Raw genomic sequence first — 17,973 nt, 5'->3', positions numbered from 1 at the left:
TTATCTACTTTTAGGACTTGTGTAAAAATCTGATGATGTTTTAGGTCATATTTATGCAGAAATATAGAAAATTCTAAAGAGTTCACAAACTTTCAAGCACCACTGTATGTGCGGATCGGGTCGTCTCCTGTTCGACTGGAGAAACAGAAGACTGCTCGTATTGTGATGTTACGTGATGAGTCTCACTCTGATGTTAAAGTGCGCAAAATACACAACAGCTGTTAAAGGTTGATAATCAAATCTCATCTGATCTCATCTAATCTAATCAGAGGAAGCATCCCTGGATATCGTGGCAGTGTAATATCATGTAGAGAGGATTAGATCACACAGCTTCTATCACACAACTGTAGTGCGAGTGAACAGACACGTTACTGTAACAGCTGGATGTCTCTTTGGCTGTTTGTCGGTGTTCAGCCTGCTGCAGTGCATTATGGGTAATACACACACACTCAATTGAAGTCTGTTAGCTAACGAGTGACAAACTGTAGCTGGAAGGAAAATCAATAAAGTGCTTTAACAGCCAAATCCTGATCCGTGTTCCGTGTTAAGTTGCAGTATTATTCCTGATCAGTTATTCCTCCCTTTTTCTTTTTTTACTTGAATGTTTCTATTTATATGGAATCGCTAGCTGTGTTTAGATGAGCGTCCTCCACACACTGCTGAGGATTCTGCGTTAAACGAGTGAACCCGTGTGTTACCGAGCGTGTCATGTTAATCTCCATGTGCTGAGTCTCACTGTGGACGTGTGTGCGCTCTCCCATCAGTCTGTCACCTTCACAGAGGAATCGTGGGAAATGTGATTCTCTTGCACGCGTCCCAGTTTCAGCCGTGTGTTTCGAGGAGATGTGGAAACAGACGTTCTGTATATTTGATTCGAAGTGAGTCAATAAATGTGCTGTCAGTTTGGAAACGTTCTGTGTTTCTGAATTTATTCTGAACGTCTCATGGTGAGAACCAGATGAAGCTGTGGGATGCTGATGACATCATCAGACAGCGAATGAAGTGAAAGTGGACTGGACACGTGACATCACAGCATTACATTACAATTCCTTACAAAGGTTAAGTGCAGTGTTACTGAATAATTAGTGGCTCCGGTTGTTTTTTTCTCTTCCACAGTCTTGTTTTCTGCTGGCCCACAGAAACCAGCTCTCTCTGTTCACAGGTCAAAGGTCACCGAGATAAAGTCATGATGTGACAGGAAGTGTATCTTTCACGTCCTTTCCCCTTCAGTGAATCACCTTTTTTGCTGCGGAAATTTCATTCGCCTGATTGATTTATCTCAGTGTAGACTAACGACAGAGAAACTCCAGCAGACTGTTACAGGAGTGTGTGAGTTTGAAATTCCAGCTGTACATATTAAATGAATAATAACGAGTGTATTAATGTAGCCTTTTCCCTTCCGGTGGCTCAGGCACTGTAGAGGACGTACACTGATCATTTTCTCTTGTTTTTCCCCCCATCACCATGAACAGTTTCTCCTTTCCTCTGGTGAGACACTTCAGCAGTAATGGACATCACATTAATGACATCATAAGTTAGTCATTTCCATGGCAACAGTGACTCGAGGACACTTAAAGAAACTCGTCCGCAATCTGAAACGAAGAACCCTGTCGAGTGAACGTCATGTTTTAAACATCAACTCTTTCACCTCCTCCAGCTTCACAACACTGAACACACACACACACACTCTCTCTCTCACTCTCTCTCGCTCTCTCAATGATGTTTGTACCACATTGACATTTTTTATTATCTCTACATTTATTCCTAAAGCTCACTGCAGTTATTTTCTGGAATCTTCGACATCGACAAATGCTCTCAGTTGCATAAATATTAGCACCATTCAAGAGAATAGAGGGGAAATGTTTATCAAAAATACATAAACAAAATGAGAAAATTTTAGCTATTTATCTGAAAAAAAATAATTCTAGTCAAACTACAGTGTGTTGGATTTCTCTATTACTACTGAATATAAGCATTATCAGAGTGAGGGAGGAGATCATCTCATCTCATTATCTCTAGCCGCTTTATCCTGTTCAACAGGGTCGCAGGCAAGCTGGAGCCTATCCCAGCTGACTACGGGCGAAAGGCGGGGTACACCCTGGACAAGTCGCCAGGTCATCACAGGGCTGACACATAGACACAGACAACCATTCACACTCACATTCACACCTACGCTCAATTTAGAGTCACCAGTTAACCTAACCTGCATGTCTTTGGACTGTGGGGGAAACCGGAGCACCCGGAGGAAACCCACGCAGACACGGGGAGAACATGCAAACTCCGCACAGAAAGGCCCTCGCCGGCCACGGGGCTCGAACCCAGGACCTTCTTACTGTGAGGCGACAGCACTAACCACTACACCACCGTGCCGCCCGGGAGGAGATCAGTGAGGAATAAAACTCCTGGGGACATGCTGTTACAGGAAAATAATCACTTCTTCACTCAGTTTAAACACAGTGTGCATCAAACTATTCAAGAAGATTTAGATCACATGAAGTGTGAACCAAGTGTGTGAATAATAACAATCTAAAGAACTGATTTACAGTCAGTCACCATCTCACTGTCATCTCTCTCTCTCTCTCTCTCTCTCTCTCTCTCTCTCTCTCTCTCTCTCTCAGACACACACACATCTGATTAAGAACATCAGCAAAGTTTCAGGGCAGTAAACAAGTCTCAGTGAATCTCAGTGGGTTTACGGAGGGATTGGCAAGAGAGAGACAGAGACAGACAGAAAGAGGCAGACGCAGACAGAGAGAGAGACAGACAGACAGAGAGAGAGAGAGAGAGACAGAATGAGAGACAGACAGAAAGAGAGAGACAGACACAGACAGAGAGACAGGCAGAGAGAGAGAGAGAAAGAGACAGAGACAGACAGAAAGAGGCAGATGCAGACAGAGAGAGAGACAGACAGACAGAGAGAGAGAGACAGACAGACAGAGAGAGAGACAGACAGACAGAGAGACAGGCAGAGAGAGAAAGAGACAGACAGAGGCAGACGCAGACAGAGAGAGAGACAGACAGACAGAGATAGAGAGACAGACAGAGAAAGAGACAGACAGAGAGAGAGACAGACACAGACAGAGAAACAGGCAGAGAGAGAGAGAGAGACAGAGAGCTCCATGTGCACTTTGCAGGTGCTGAAAAATGCATAAACTTGCTCAGATGAACTCAAGTGACACACACAAGCACAGCAAGTCTGTGTGTGTGTGTGTGTGTACGTACTAACACGTGATGTTTTTATTCCAGCAGCTATTAAACCCCAAACACGCTCCATCACTCTTCACTTCCCCAACGTGTCTAATCAGTGGAGTCGGACCTGAAATCGGTCTCAAGGCCACTTTTTAAAGGTCTCCATCTTGATCTCAGACAGAGGACTCGGGATTTTATTCCAACACGGGTCGGGACCACAGCTGCAGGGATTTCACTGAACTGCCCGTGCACTGTCTGATCTATTTAACATCATGACTGTGACTGGATGTACAACTTCCTGCTTCAGATGCAACCAAGAACACGACTCACTGCTAGCTTGAAATTATTGTTACTGTTAACCATAACATGGTCTTGGACTCTCAGTTACAACACTCAAGTGCCCTTGACTGTTTATTTGCTCCAATTTGTGTGTGTGTGTGTGTGTGTGTGTGTGTGTGTGTGTTTTTTTTTTTTTTTTTTTTTGCGTGTTTAGTCTATGTCTAGTTCTTATCTAGAGTGGTTATACTGTTGTATTGTTTATTTCAATTATTCTATTTTTTATTTATTGCATTGCCTGTTTGCACTGTCTGCCCCTACGTCTTATTGTTTATTTAGTCTATGTCTAGTTTATTTAGTCTGTCTTGTTTATTTAGTCTATGTCTAGTTCTTATCTAGAGTGTTTATACTGTTTGTATTGTTTATTTCAATTATTCTATTTTTTATTTATTGCATTGCCTGTTTGCATCGTGGGTCAGGGAGGACTGAAATTTCATCTGTGCTGTATGTTGAGCATGTATAGCATATTTGACAATAAAGTTGACTTGACTTGACTTAATAACATCCATCCATACATACATCCATTATCTGTAGCCGCTTTTCCTGTACAGGGTCGCAGGCAAGCTGGAGCCTATCCCAGCTGACTATGGGCAAGAGGCGGGGTTACACCCTGGACAAGTCGCCAGGTTATTATTATTATTATTATTATTATTATTATATGCATTAAAAAGTAACACGTCCTCCATTTTGTTCCAGCCAGCTGGTTAATTTGATTAAAGGACCATCTCACTCCTCCCAGAATCCTCTGCACCAAGCAGCAGGTCACTGTTTTCTCCATCAGTGAGATTCTTCAACATCCTGTAGACCACAGATCTGAAACTGTAACCTGAAATTGAAGGTATTTTCTTACAGTCTCTATATTTTAATCCTTTGGACTGATCCATTCCATTTTTGTTTGGTTATTACGTGGTAATGGACCCGAATCGCCCCGGGCTGTCTCGCACTCAACCGCCAAGGAAAGAAAATACGAGGCGGATTTTGTACGACACATAGATGGAGAAAACGTTGGAGACGGATTGTGACGGGATCACTAACAGTGAATTTGCTGCACAGAGAGCTAACAGGTAGCAGTCACGTGATTTCAAAACAAAAACAACGAACTGGATTCTGGGAAAAGTCAGCCGGACCCTTTAAACCTAAGCTCCACCCACTCAGCAAAATCACCACACCCGGTTCAGAGAGAGTGGAGTGTGTAGGGGGTGGCGAGGACACAGCAGGGGACAGACACCTGGAGGGACTGGAATAACTTCTTACTGAACACACACACACACACACACACACACACACTCCTTCCTTCCTGTTTCCTTCCTTCTTTATGTGTGGCAGAATTGCAGGAACTTTGCCTTTTGTTTATTTGTTTATCTCTGTTCCTCCTCCTCCATCACATGAGCAGAAAGATTTCAAACACATTTCTGATGTTTTATCGCTCCTGTGAAAATGAAGCATGTTATAAAGTTGGCCTTGTCAGTGTCATAAAAGTCCCATCACATGAATCGTGAAAATAAGTTCTGTTTCTCACACGGTGCCAGACTCAGTTTTATCCCTCCGTTGCTTTAGCTCTTAGCTGCGTCCTGATTTGTCCCCTGTCCACCAGGGTGTGGGCTCTGTACACCCACACACACCCGGGGTCGGTCTTGTTTCTTGCCATCATCATCTCTACAGAATTCCTACTCTGATGTTCTCCTCATCTTCAGCTCTTCATCCAGGTCAGGGTGGAAGTGAATCTGGGAATACTGGGCACGAGGCAGAAATACACCCTGGATCGGGCAGCAGTACATCACATGCTCATTCACACACTCATTCACATCGATCATAGCCTGCATGCGTTTGGGAGGAAACCAGAGAACCCGGAGGAAACCCACCAACCTGGAACCATGAAGCTGTGGAAAAAACAACATTACACACTGCTGTATTGATCATCAATCTAATTCTTATTGTAGTTGTGAAATACGGTTCATATTCAGTATAAAAGACTCCTAAGCGGTACTGTTACGCCATCTTGTGGCTAAACCCCTACATTACACTTAACACTGAAAAAATTTGATCCTCAAACTGTTCATTATTGTTTTAAAGTTTGTTGTCCTGTTTCTTGATTGTGTGTGTGTGTGTGTGTGTGTGTGTGTGTGTGTGTGTGTGTGTGTGTGTGTGTGTGTGAATCTCTTACAGAGATCTCTAAAATGTGTGGTGAATGTGGACAACTGTATAATACATTTTTAATATTACAACCTCAATTCCAAAAAAGTTGGGACAAAGTACAAATTGTAAATAAAAACAGAATGCAAAAATTTACAAATTTCAAAAACTGATATTGTATTCACAATAGAACATAGACAACATATCAAATGTCGAAAGTGAGACATTTTGAAATTTCATGCCAAATGTTGGCTCATTTGAAATTTCATGACAGCAACACATCTCAAAAAAGTTGGGACAGGGGCAATAAGAGGCTGGAAAAGTTAAAGGTACAAAAAAGGAACAGCTGGAGGACCAAATTGCAACTCATTAGGTCAATTGGCAATAGGTCATTAACATGACTGGGTATAAAAAGAGCATCTTGGAGTGGCAGCGGCTCTCAGAAGTAAAGATGGGAAGAGGATCACCAATCCCCCTAATTCTGCGCCGACAAATAGTGGAGCAATATCAGAAAGGAGTTCGACAGTGTAAAATTGCAAAAAGTTTGAACATATCATCATCTACAGTGCATAATATCATCAAAAGATTCAGAGAATCTGGAAGAATCTCTGTGCGTAAGGGTCAAGGCCGGAAAACCATACTGGGCGCCCGTGATCTTCAGGCCCTTAGATGGCACTGCATCACATACAGGCATGCTTCTGTATTGGAAATCACAAAATGGGCTCAGGAATATTTCCAGAGAACATTATCTGTGAACACAATTCACCGTGCCATCCGCCGTTGCCAGCTAAACCTCTATAGTTCAAAGAAGAAGCCGTATCTAAACACGATCCAGAAGCGCAGACGTCTTCTCTGGGCCAAGGCTCATTTAAAATGGACTGTGGCAAAGTGGAAAACTGTTCTGTGGTCAGACGAATCAAAATGTGAAGTTCTTTATGGAAATCAGGGACGCCGTGTCATTCGGACTAAAGAGGAGAAGGACGACCCGAGTTGTTATCAGTGCTCAGTTCACACACCTGGAAAGACACCATCAATGCTGAAAGGTATATCCAGGTTCTAGAGCAACATATGCTCCCATCCAGACGACGTCTCTTTCAGGGAAGACCTTGCATTTTCCAACATGACAATGCCAAACCACATACTGCATCAATTACAGCATCATGGCTGCATAGAAGAAGGGTCCGGGTACTGAACTGGCCAGCCTGCAGTCCAGATCTTTCACCCATAGAAAACATTTGGCGCATCATAAAATGGAAGAGACGACAAAAAAGACCTAAGACAGTTGAACAACTAGAATCCTACATTAGACAAGAATGGGTTAACATTCCTATCCCTAAACTTGAGCAACTTGTCTCCTCAGTCCCCAGATGTTTACAGACTGTTGTAAAGAGAAAAGGGGATGTCTCACAGTGGTAAACATGGCCTTGCAGGGCTTTGAACCGGTTCAAGGAACGAAAACGAAAACCAGGAACTTTTTCTATTTCACATGGAACAGAAACGAAACCAGAAACTTTATTATTTTTTATGTTCTGGAACAGAAATGCTTATTAAAAATAATGGTAACCGGTTAATACCGGTTTTTATTTCGTTCCTCAAAGTTTCCGTAGCCTACAAATAAAAAAAGTCATTCTTCTCCTGCGCAAGTTTCTATGACCCACTGGGGTTCACTTCCTGTGTGATGTTTGCTGACTGAATGGAGAGAGCGGGAGGGTGGACTACTATCACGTCTCCACATCTTAAATAAGAGGTAAATATTGCAGTCTATCGTTATTCAAAAACGTCAATTTCAAACACGATATCAATATATTTGTCCACGTTAATGAGAGGCTCGCGAACATTAAATGACTTTAACCTCTGTTAATCTTAACCTCTATCAATGCATAGGGCCTGACTAGCCTTTGGTAACACACTAAACGAATTATCTTTCATTTTTGGCACTTTTTCTGTTTGTGTAGATGGGAAGACATACTGAGAATCCAAATCGCCAACATTTGAAATAATAATTGTTTTGAATTATTTCTTGTCTTATTTAATGAAGGTTGTAATAGAATTAGCCTACATTTGGCTTAAGCTGGATGAGACAGAGACATAATTTTATAGCTATTTGTTAAACAGCTGACAGGGAACGTAATTAACCGTTCCGGGAACGAAATTTTTTTGTTCTAACCGGTTCGGGAACGTCTATTTAATGGTGGAACCCAAAACCGGAAACGTTAAAATTCTGTTTCTGTTCGGAACGAATTTGTATCTCCTTTCATTTTCTTGTCATCGGTTGATAAGATATTTTCATCCATTCGGATATTATGGATAGTATTTCACGTTTTATTTTTTAAATTTTATTTATATTTAATTCAGTGATTCTTTGGCGTACCACTAGAATGGAGCCTGCGTACCACTAGTGGTACATTACCACAGTTTGAGAATCACTGCTCTAAATGATACATTTTCTCAGTTTAAACATTTGATATGTCATCTATGTTCTATTCTGAATAAAATATGGAATTTTGAAACTTCCACATCATTGCATTCCATTTTTATTTACAATTTGTACTTTGTCCCAACTTTTTTGGAATCGGGGTTGTATAAACAGTATAAAGTTATCTACAGTTCAGGTTCAGTAGCACCAATCACCATTTACCCAAAAACAAATCATCTGAACAAATAAACAATATACAAAATAAAGATTTAAATCACACACTGAAATGTTAACGATGACGATGATGATGATGATGAAGAATGGTAGCTAATCTTCACTGGTCTCCTCATTAGTGCTGATTGAGTCACTCCTTGTTCACACACAGCTGTACCCCAGTCAGTGGACAGTGCAGTGAGCAGGTTTCACTTTACACAGTGTCCTCATTCCCTTGTGCCCCATTGTCCTGGTTTCCCTGCAGTATAATTTGGGATTTCCCGAATGTCCCAGTTGTGTGTTCTGGCCCTGATGTTAGTGAGCAGTTGGCAATTTTTATAACTGATGACTGTAAAGTGTGTATGAACCTAGTAGTGGATTGACTTTACACCGTAGTAGTGAGGGTGTTGGGGTGGTGTGTTTGGGGGAAAGGGGGAGGAGCAGGTGGGAGGAGGGCGTGTGCATTTCCTTCTTTTGTATGATACGGGTGGACGGCCCAGTTTACTGGTGATTTATAGCCCCCTATATTTGGAGTGTGGAGCATGAATTCGACGCGTGGCCGATTATTACATACAGCACCTTTAAACCTTCTGTTCGTTGTTTCAGATCAGAGTGTAAAAAAAAGTGTGAACTCTGTGAGAGTATGTGAAAGCCCTCCTTTCTGAGATAATATTTCTTTCTCTGTAGTTTGTCTCTGGTCTGATGAGCTCCTAAATTATTTAGAGAAAGGTGTGTGATTGAAGATAATAGTGGTTTTCTGTTTGTTGTGGTTTACTGTGTCCGTGAATAGTCCCACAGTCATCTCTCTCTCTCTCTCTCTCTCTCTCTCTCTCTCTCATCTCCTTATTTCTAGCTTCCAGCTCATTCCCTTCTCCAGTGTCCTGGACCTCTAATGTCCTGGCATGGGCGGATCCAGGAAAATGGGAGGCGGGGCATCAACCTCGTAAGGCTGGGAGTAAATCCAGTAAAGCTCTGCAGTGTTTAAATGCCCGGAGATGCATTGTGAGCGGTCAGAGACATGTTATAAATTAAATCTCTTAAAGAAAATTACCGTATCAAAAATATTTTTAAAAGTAGGAACTTTCAAACCATTTTATTAGTCACTGAAAATGATATTGTCAGAGTTGCAGGAATCTGCTTAGAACATAATTACAACTGATGTATGGTAATATTTATGAAAGCTGCAGTGTCGTATAATGCATTACCACATGACACACTACACTGTAGAACACTGACCACAAAACACCTATCAATAAATTATTACTGTTTTAGTAACTGCAGTCTGAGCTCCGGCTCAGGACAGTCAGTGTCCAGATAAGACAATGAATATGCCCAGGGACACTGAGGGACTGTCAGGGGCCACTTCAGACAGAGCTTAATACCGAAAGAACTATAAACACAGACTGCAGGAGCTGCATGTCTATAATACACAGTCAGTAACTGCAGTCTGAGCTCCTGAGTCTAATAGACTGAAGAAAAAGAACAGCAACTTTATTCATCACATGCTTGTGAAATTCCTTTCTGCATTCAACCCATCTGAAGCAGTGAACACACACATGAGCAGTGGGCAGCCATGCTAACAGCGCCCGAGGAGCAGTTGGGAGTTAGAGGCCTCGCTCAAGGGCACCTCAGCCCAAGGCCGTCCCATATTAACCTAACCTGCATGTCTTTGGACTGTGGGGGAAACCGGAGCACCCGGAGGAAACCCACACGGACACGGGGAGAACATGCAAACTCCACACAGAAAGGCCCTCACCGGCTGCTGGGCTTGAACCCAAAGCCTTCTTGCTGTGAGGTAGAGGTCTGCGCGGGACAGAATTTTCAGTCCCGCTCCCGCCCGCTCCCGCATTGTGCAGTCCCGCTCCCGCCCGCTCCTGCAAAGAATTATGATTTTCAGTCCCGCTCCCGCCCGCGCCTGCCATATTTTGTCCCACTCCCGCCCGCAAATCCCGCATGATGCAGATGTTCGCGTTATTTCTCATGAAAGTTCTTGTCATTGGCTTGGGGAATTAAACATGTTGAGCTTAGCTGAGCTCTCCACTGACCAATCCTTCATTTATTGTAAGTTTATTGTTTAGACTCTGACATTCTGCTGACACATTCCAAGTTGAGCGCTGCATGCGCTCATGATTGACAGCTCTCACTTTGATTGACAGCTCTCGCTTTGCGCACTCGCACTCCCACTTCAGAAGTCTGTGGCGTTATGATTCCAACCGCGATTTCATTCTCCTCTCATATGAAGTGCTGCGCAACCACAACCAGCTCCTCAGATTATACACTGTCTATTTCTAGCTTTAAATTGAACAATCTGTGCGATACACAGTCCTTTTTAATACTAGTTAATACTTTTTAATACTTTTTTAAAATACTTTTTAATACTTAGGACTAATACTCTTGACTTTTTAACGGTAAATGTACCTCTTTTTAAAGCAGTGCTTACTTCTGAAGCACTGTGAGCTTCACTAGAGGAGCTCTGCTCTTCTGCCATGATCAGAGATCTCAAACACGGAAGAGCGGAAAGGAATCGGAAACATACGCGAGATTAGACCACATCCGCAAATTTAGGCATCTTAAAATGTTTTTATGAATGCCAAATAAAATATCCAGCACAAATTATATATCTCATCTCATTATCTGTAGCCGCTTTATCCTGTTCTACAGGGTCGCAGGCAAGCTGGAGCCTATCCCAGCTGACTACGGGCGAAAGGCAGGGTACACCCTGGACAAGTCGCCAGGTCATCACAGGGCTGACACATAGACACAGACAACCATTCACACTCACATTCACACCTACGGTCAATTTAGAGTCACCAGTTAACCTAACCTGCATGTCTTTGGACTGTGGGGGAAACCGGAGCACCCGGAGGAAACCCACGCGGACATGGGGAGAACATACAAACTCCGCACAGAAAGGCCCTCGCCAGCCACGGGGCTCGAACCCGGACCTTCTTGCTGTGAGGCGACAGCGCTAACCACTACACCACCGTGCCGCCCACAAATTATATATGATAGACATAAATTAATAATTTATAAATTTTATTTTAAACACGTTTTTAGTTAGAGGGACTGCAGCTTATCACCTCTCCCGCCCGCGCCTGCATTGTGCACTCCCCCTCCTGCCTGTGCCCGCAATGAGCTTTCAAAATTTGTCCCGCGCCACACTGCTTTGCGTCGGGTCCCGCGGGTCCCTCGGGACTCCCGCGGGAGTGCAGGGCTCTACTGTGAGGCGGCCGTGCTAACCATTACACCACCGTGCTGCCCACTGAGAGAATGATACAACGATTGTGTGAGTTACATGTGATCAAGTCCAATAATAACTCTTAGTTCCCAAGACTTGGGGGATTTCAGGCAGATTTTCTTCAGAACCATTGCAAAAATCAACATCTCTCACAGACCGATCCAGCCGCTGTCGTAAAAATCAAAGTTAGGCTCTGCCCCAAAACGGCATGTGTCCCATGTACATACACAGGGTATAGTGAGTACAAGGAGACCCTATTAATGAATACGAGCAGTAGCCAGACAGCTGACACGTGTGTGTGTGTGTGTGTGTGTGTGTGTGTGTGTGTGTGTGTGTGTGTGTGTGTGTGTGTGCGCGCGCGCGCACGCGCAGTAAACCTGCTGCAGCATCTTATCATTTTGGCTTGTGAACATGCGTGTTAACGATACTATAAACATAAAAGGATGCACAGACCCTTGACATGGAGTCTACAGTGCAGTCCAGGAATACAGTATGTCATTATGTCAATGCATGACGTTCCCACGCCCAGTTAAAATCCAACAGGACTCGCCCAGTTCGCTTTTCACTGCATTCGGGCCATGAGTGAAAAAAACCTAAGCTAGGACCGACTATTAAATATAAATTTATACCATAAACTCTTCGGCTTAATCCCACATAACCATTTATTTATTTATTTTTGAAGACCTTATTAATTAAAAAACGATCTCCACATCTGCAATACTATCAAGTCACAGCTCCAAGTCACCATGAACAAAAACATGTCTGTGAAGATTCTCAGTCATCCAGGCCATAGTAAACTGTGGGTGGTAAAAGAGAGCAACTGGACTTGCTTGAAGATTCTTGAAGACGTTTCACCTCTCATCCGAAAGGCTTCTTCAGTTCTGTGAGTCGAAGGGTTCTCATCCCAAAGTGCGTGGAAACATGTCTGTGAAGATTCTCAGTCATCCAGGTCATGGTAAACTGTGGGTGGTAAAAGAGAGCAACTGGACTTGCTTGAAGATTCTTGAACTGAAGAAGCCTTTCGGATGAGAGGTGAAACGTCTTCAAGAATCTTCAAGCAAGTCCAGTTGCTCTCTTTTACCACCCACAGTTTACCATGAACAAAAACGAATTTTTTTGGGCGCGCGCCGGGTGCCCCTCCCCCCACGGTCATCTGCACCAGCCTGGTCATTGTGAATAAATGTGTTGTGAGTGACATAGATTTACATAGAAGACTAGATGCCTCGTCCCCGTTGCCTGTCAACGAAGTCGAACGTCCGCACATGACGGCCATCTTACCTCAGACAGCTGGCTTACCCATTACATTGTGTTGGTAGCGATATGTACTTTTCAGATGACCGTAACTTCCTCAAATTTCAATCGATATTCAAACGGTTTGGTTTGTTATATAAAAAAAAAACGGAAGTATGTATTTATGATATTAATGATGAATAATCATTTTATGTTTTAAATAAATATGCATAGCTTGGCGAAAATATTTCAGTCTACTACAGACTGTAAGACAGGATGCATGCTGAAATTCCTCTGCTGTGAGAAGCCTAACACTGCATACTTATGGATAACTGCGGCCTTAGGACAAATAACCATACAATTTACTTCCAATTTTTAGTGAAAATATTTTTACATGTGATAGGGCCGTAGGGGAAGCTAAAGTTAAATAAACAGCTTACTCACTTCTGAAACTTCAGAAATACTTAATCCACCTCAAAAACCTAATGCACTCACATCATAGCATAATAACAAATGTAAACTCACATCATAGCATAATAACAAATGCACTGCCCGAGTAAGTAATAGTATAAAACAGTGACAGCGACTCATGGTAGTTTGTGACAAAAAAAGCATTTAATTAATCACATGTGGTTATACTTCCAAGGATAAAAAGATATCTTTACATTTACAAAAAGAACATTCAAAGCTGATTATCATGTCAAAGTCAGTATATGTTAGCACAGAAGATTGAAATTTCATTTGACTAGGCTCCAATGTGCAGTTAAAATAAAACTAAACATACTGATATAAACATCTACAATTAAAACACACATCATCTTGTCATCAAAGTCAGTACTTTGATTTCCTGTAACTCATAATGTGAGTGCTGGGCTGTGCTGTGCTTGTGTAAGTCTTCATACCCCTTGTCTGTGGTAAGATGCCCGCCCTGTGCAGACGTTCTGGAATACGCGGTGAGGAATCTAGTCTTCTATGTCAGGGCTTTTCAAAGTGTGGGGCGCGCCTCCCCTAGGGGTGCCAGAGTTCTTCAGGGGGGGCGCAACGTGAGGAAAAATAAACCAGAATAAGTTACTATTGCGGACATTTAGCGAACTTCAGCTAGCCTTTGCCAGAGACAAAATGGATGGATTTTTAGTACCTAAAGCTACAGTGAGTGAGGAGACAGAGTCTGGGCCAAGCAAAAAAAGAAGGAATTATGACCACGATTATTTAAAGTTTGGATTTTCATGGACTGGATCTGAAGATGCTCCACTGCCACAGCGTGTTGTCTGCCAAGAGGTGCTAGCTAACGATGCTATGAGATGTTTAAAATGTGTAAAAAAAAAAAAAAAAGATGTTTTAAAAAAGCACAGATGTTTAAAAGGTGTAAAACAAGATGTTTTAATAAAGCTCATGTTTTAAATGTGTAAAAAAAAGATGTTTTCAAAAAGCACAGATGTTTAAAATGTGTAAAAAAAACTTTTAATAAAGCTCATATGTTTTAAATGTGTAAAAAAGATGTTTTCAAAAAGCACAGATGTTTAAAATGTGTAAAAAAAAGATGTTTTAATAAAGCTCATGTTTTAAATGTGTAAAAAAAAGATGTTTTAAAAAAGCACAGATGTTTAAAATGTGAAAAAAAGATGTTTTAATAAAGCTCATGTTTTAAATGTGTAAAAAAAGATGTTTTAAAAAAGCACAGATGTTTTAAATGTGTAAAAAAAAGATGTTTTAAAAAAGCACAGATGTTTAAAATGTGTAAAAAAAAAAAGATGTTTTAATAAAGCTCATGTTTTAAATGTGTAAAAAAAAAAAGATGTTTTCAAAAAGCACAGATGTTTAAAATGTGGAAAAAAAGATGTTTTAATAAAGCTCATGTTTTAAATGTGTAAAAAAAGATGTTTTCAAAAAGCACAGATGTTTAAAATGTGTAAAAAAAAAACCTTTTAATAAAGCTCATATGTTTTAAATGTGTAAAAAATAACTTTTAATAAAGCTCATATGTTTTAAATGTGTAAAAAAAGATGTTTTGAAAAAGCGCAGATGTTTAAAATGTGTAAAAGAAAAAAAAATAAAAATGTGTACAACAACCATTTTTTTAAATACGAATGGAACATTAAGTATAGCAACAACAAAAACTGTAGGGGGCGCTGTTGTTTATTTGCTCTCTGAGGGGGGGCTGACTCTCCCACACTGAAAACCCCTGCTCTCTGTAAATCTATGCTGAGTGATGAACAGAGATGAAGGACGTTGCTGAAAAATGCATTTTTGTGATTACTGCCCCCTCGTGGCCACGCCTGCTCTGTGTCTGTCTGCGCATGCCACCCCGGGCTCCCCTGTTCCCCAGCGCAGTGGAACAATCCGTTACTATGGAAACACGCGCAATTCAAATTCCAAATTGGAGAACGGTTACAGAAGTTTGTGCGCATGCGTGTACTGCGCAATAAAGGTTTTTACACACGCACACACCCCGTTCTCCAAGTCAGAGCTTTTATTCCAGGAGATTGTGGTTGAAGCGTCATCACTTAGGGGCGGGGTTTCGGGACACCCTGCAGAGCAGACGCAGGTTGAGCGCGCGCGCGGTGACGGGCAGTGGAGGCTGCGGGAGTCGGGATGTCGGACTCCGGTACCGAGCCGAGCCGAACCGAGCCGAGCCGCAGCGGGAGGGTGCGGGTGCAGATGCGCGCGGGGGAGAGACGCGTCCCGCTGTGGTGAGCTGGAAATCTGCGACATCTTTAGATCAAAAGCCAATTCAGTCTGATGTGTAAAAATAAATAAATAAATAAAACCCCTCAGTCAGCAGTTAAAAGAGCTGCGTTTTAATTTTTTTTTAAATGCACGTTTATAGCACGAGGAGCTTTAGAATAGAAAAGAACGGCACGGAAGATGACGTCAGAAGCTGTGAGCAGTGAAGGACTGTGTGGTTTTGGTGTAGATGAGACCTTCCACTTGCTGTACTGACAGGAACACAGCTGCAGACTCTTCATCATAAACCCAGAGGCCGTTCGTCCGTCTCCGTGCTCTTTTTAAACACAGCATGGGGAACGGGTTGTCTTCGGTGGGACCGTTCCAGTCGCTGCACGTGGTGATGCTCGGGCTCGACTCAGCGGGAAAGACCACGGTTCTGTATCGCCTCAAGTTCAATGAGTTTGTGAACACGGTTCCCACCATCGGCTTCAACACCGAGCGTGTACGCCTGAACAACGGCGCCGCACGAGGCATCAGCTGCCATGTTTGGGACGTGGGCGGCCAGGAGAAGCTGCGCCCGCTCTGGAAGTCGTACAGCCGCTGCACGGACGGCATCGTGTACGTGGTGGACTCGGTGGACGCAGAGCGGCTGGACGAAGCCAAGGCCGAGCTGCACAAGGTGGCACGACTCACTGAGAACCAGGAAGCGCCTCTGCTCATCATCGCCAACAAGCAGGACCTGCCCGGCTCCCTGCCCGCCGCCGACATTGAGAAGAGGCTGGCACTGCGAGAGCTCGGACCCTCGGTCGCGTACCACGTGCAGCCCGCCTGCGCCATCATCGGCGAGGGGCTGCACGAGGGCATGGACAAGCTGTATGACATGATCACCAAGCGCAGGAAGGCACTGAAACAGAAGAAAAAACGATAAACCTGTTTCATTTTTACACTTTCTGAATGCAGTTTTTATATCGTGCAGGAAAAAAATGCAAGCTTGTTTATATAATTAACCAGATAAGAACATCATGTAGATTTATTTCAGGTACAACATCAAAAAGAAAAAACAACAACTTATTTTCACGTAGTGACTGCTGCGTGAGAAAGAAACACACAGTAACATCCATCCGTCCGTCATCTCCAGCACTTATCCGTCAGGGTCGTGAGGGAAACTGGAGCCAATCCCATCTGACTCCAGGTGAGAGGCGGGGTTCACTCTGGGCGGGTCACTAAACTGAGATAAACAACCATCACACTCTCACCTCTGGAGGATTTAGAGGAGCCAGTTGACTAAATCCACATGTGTTTGGACTGTGGGAGGAAACCCACACACACACGGGAAGAGAACACACAAACTCCATACAGGAAGACCTCGGTCAGCCATGAGGTTTGAACCCAGAACCTTCTTGCTGTGAGGCAACAGTGATGACCCCTGCACCACCGTGCCACGCCCACATGATCGCTTCATAAACAAACCAAACATGAACACAGGTGCCAAACAAACAAAAACAAAGAGTTCTCTGGTATAAAAGTGAAATCGATAATGCGGGGAATTTAATGGGTTTTGATGACAGGATTCTGGAAAAGTACAGAATTTGAAGGCGCTCAGATCCAGACCTGACTTTTAAAAAAGTTTGAACACACAGTCGTTGCTTGTCAGAGTCCCCAACACAGTAAGATTATAATTCTTCAACATTATAATTATGTTATACAGCTGAGCAGTGTGATTATATAAGATCAGTATTGTGATAAAGATCTCACAGAACACTTTTTTTTTAGATACTGCAGACGTCATCAGGATTTTTTTGTATAACATACAAATTTTGATAATTCGTACTGAATCTTTAAACGGTGTAAAATGATAAAATTAGTTGTAGATTTTTATATGTTTAGCCTTATTTCAGTGTTTTTCTCTTTTATAATGTTCCATTCTCGTAGGACATCAAATCTAAAGGATTTCACAGACTTTCTTTTGAAGAAAAGTTAAAAATAATAATAAGAAGAAAACCAAACACAGAAAGTCTGGAAACTTTATATATACACTATAAAAGTGTGTGTTTTTACACACAACCCCCTTTTTTGACTGTATAATTCGTTAAAATATTTAAAAATGCCACAAATTTGTCCAAAAAACCAACTGGACTTAATATTTCAGTGAGTGTAATACAACCCCGATTCCAAAAAAGTTGGGACAAAGTACAAATTGTAAATAAAAACGGAATGCAATGATGTGGAAGTTTCAAAGTTCCATATTTTATTCAGAATAGAACATAGATGACATATCAAATGTTTAAACTGAGAAAATGTATCATTTCAAGAGAAAAATTAGGTGATTTTAAATTTCATGACAACAACACATCTCAAAAAAGTTGGGACAAGGCCATGTTTCCCACTGTGAGACATCCCCTTTTCTCTTTACAACAGTCTGTAAACGTCTGGGGACTGAGGAGACAAGTTGCTCAAGTTTAGGGATAGGAATGTTAACCCATTCTTGTCTAATGTAGGATTCTAGTTGCTCAACTGTCTTAGGTCTTTTTTGTCGTATCTTCCGTTTTAT

General features: G+C 42.3%; 1 protein-coding gene across 1 annotated transcript; it reads left to right on the top strand.

Annotated features, from left to right (window-relative positions):
- Positions 1 to 15,281: 15,281 nt before the first annotated feature.
- Positions 15,282 to 17,138, top strand: arl4ca (ADP-ribosylation factor-like 4Ca). Its single transcript, XM_060911838.1, has one exon. It carries the CDS (start codon positions 15,772 to 15,774, stop codon positions 16,348 to 16,350), a length of 579 nt encoding a protein of 192 aa, XP_060767821.1. The 5' UTR covers positions 15,282 to 15,771; the 3' UTR covers positions 16,351 to 17,138.
- Positions 17,139 to 17,973: the final 835 nt, after the last annotated feature.

Source organism: Neoarius graeffei, chromosome 27, assembly GCF_027579695.1.
Source record: "Neoarius graeffei isolate fNeoGra1 chromosome 27, fNeoGra1.pri, whole genome shotgun sequence".
NCBI classification, from domain to species: Eukaryota; Metazoa; Chordata; class Actinopteri; order Siluriformes; family Ariidae; genus Neoarius; species Neoarius graeffei.
The sequence above is the reverse complement of the archived record's forward strand: the minus strand, read 5'-3'. Positions and strand labels throughout refer to the sequence as shown.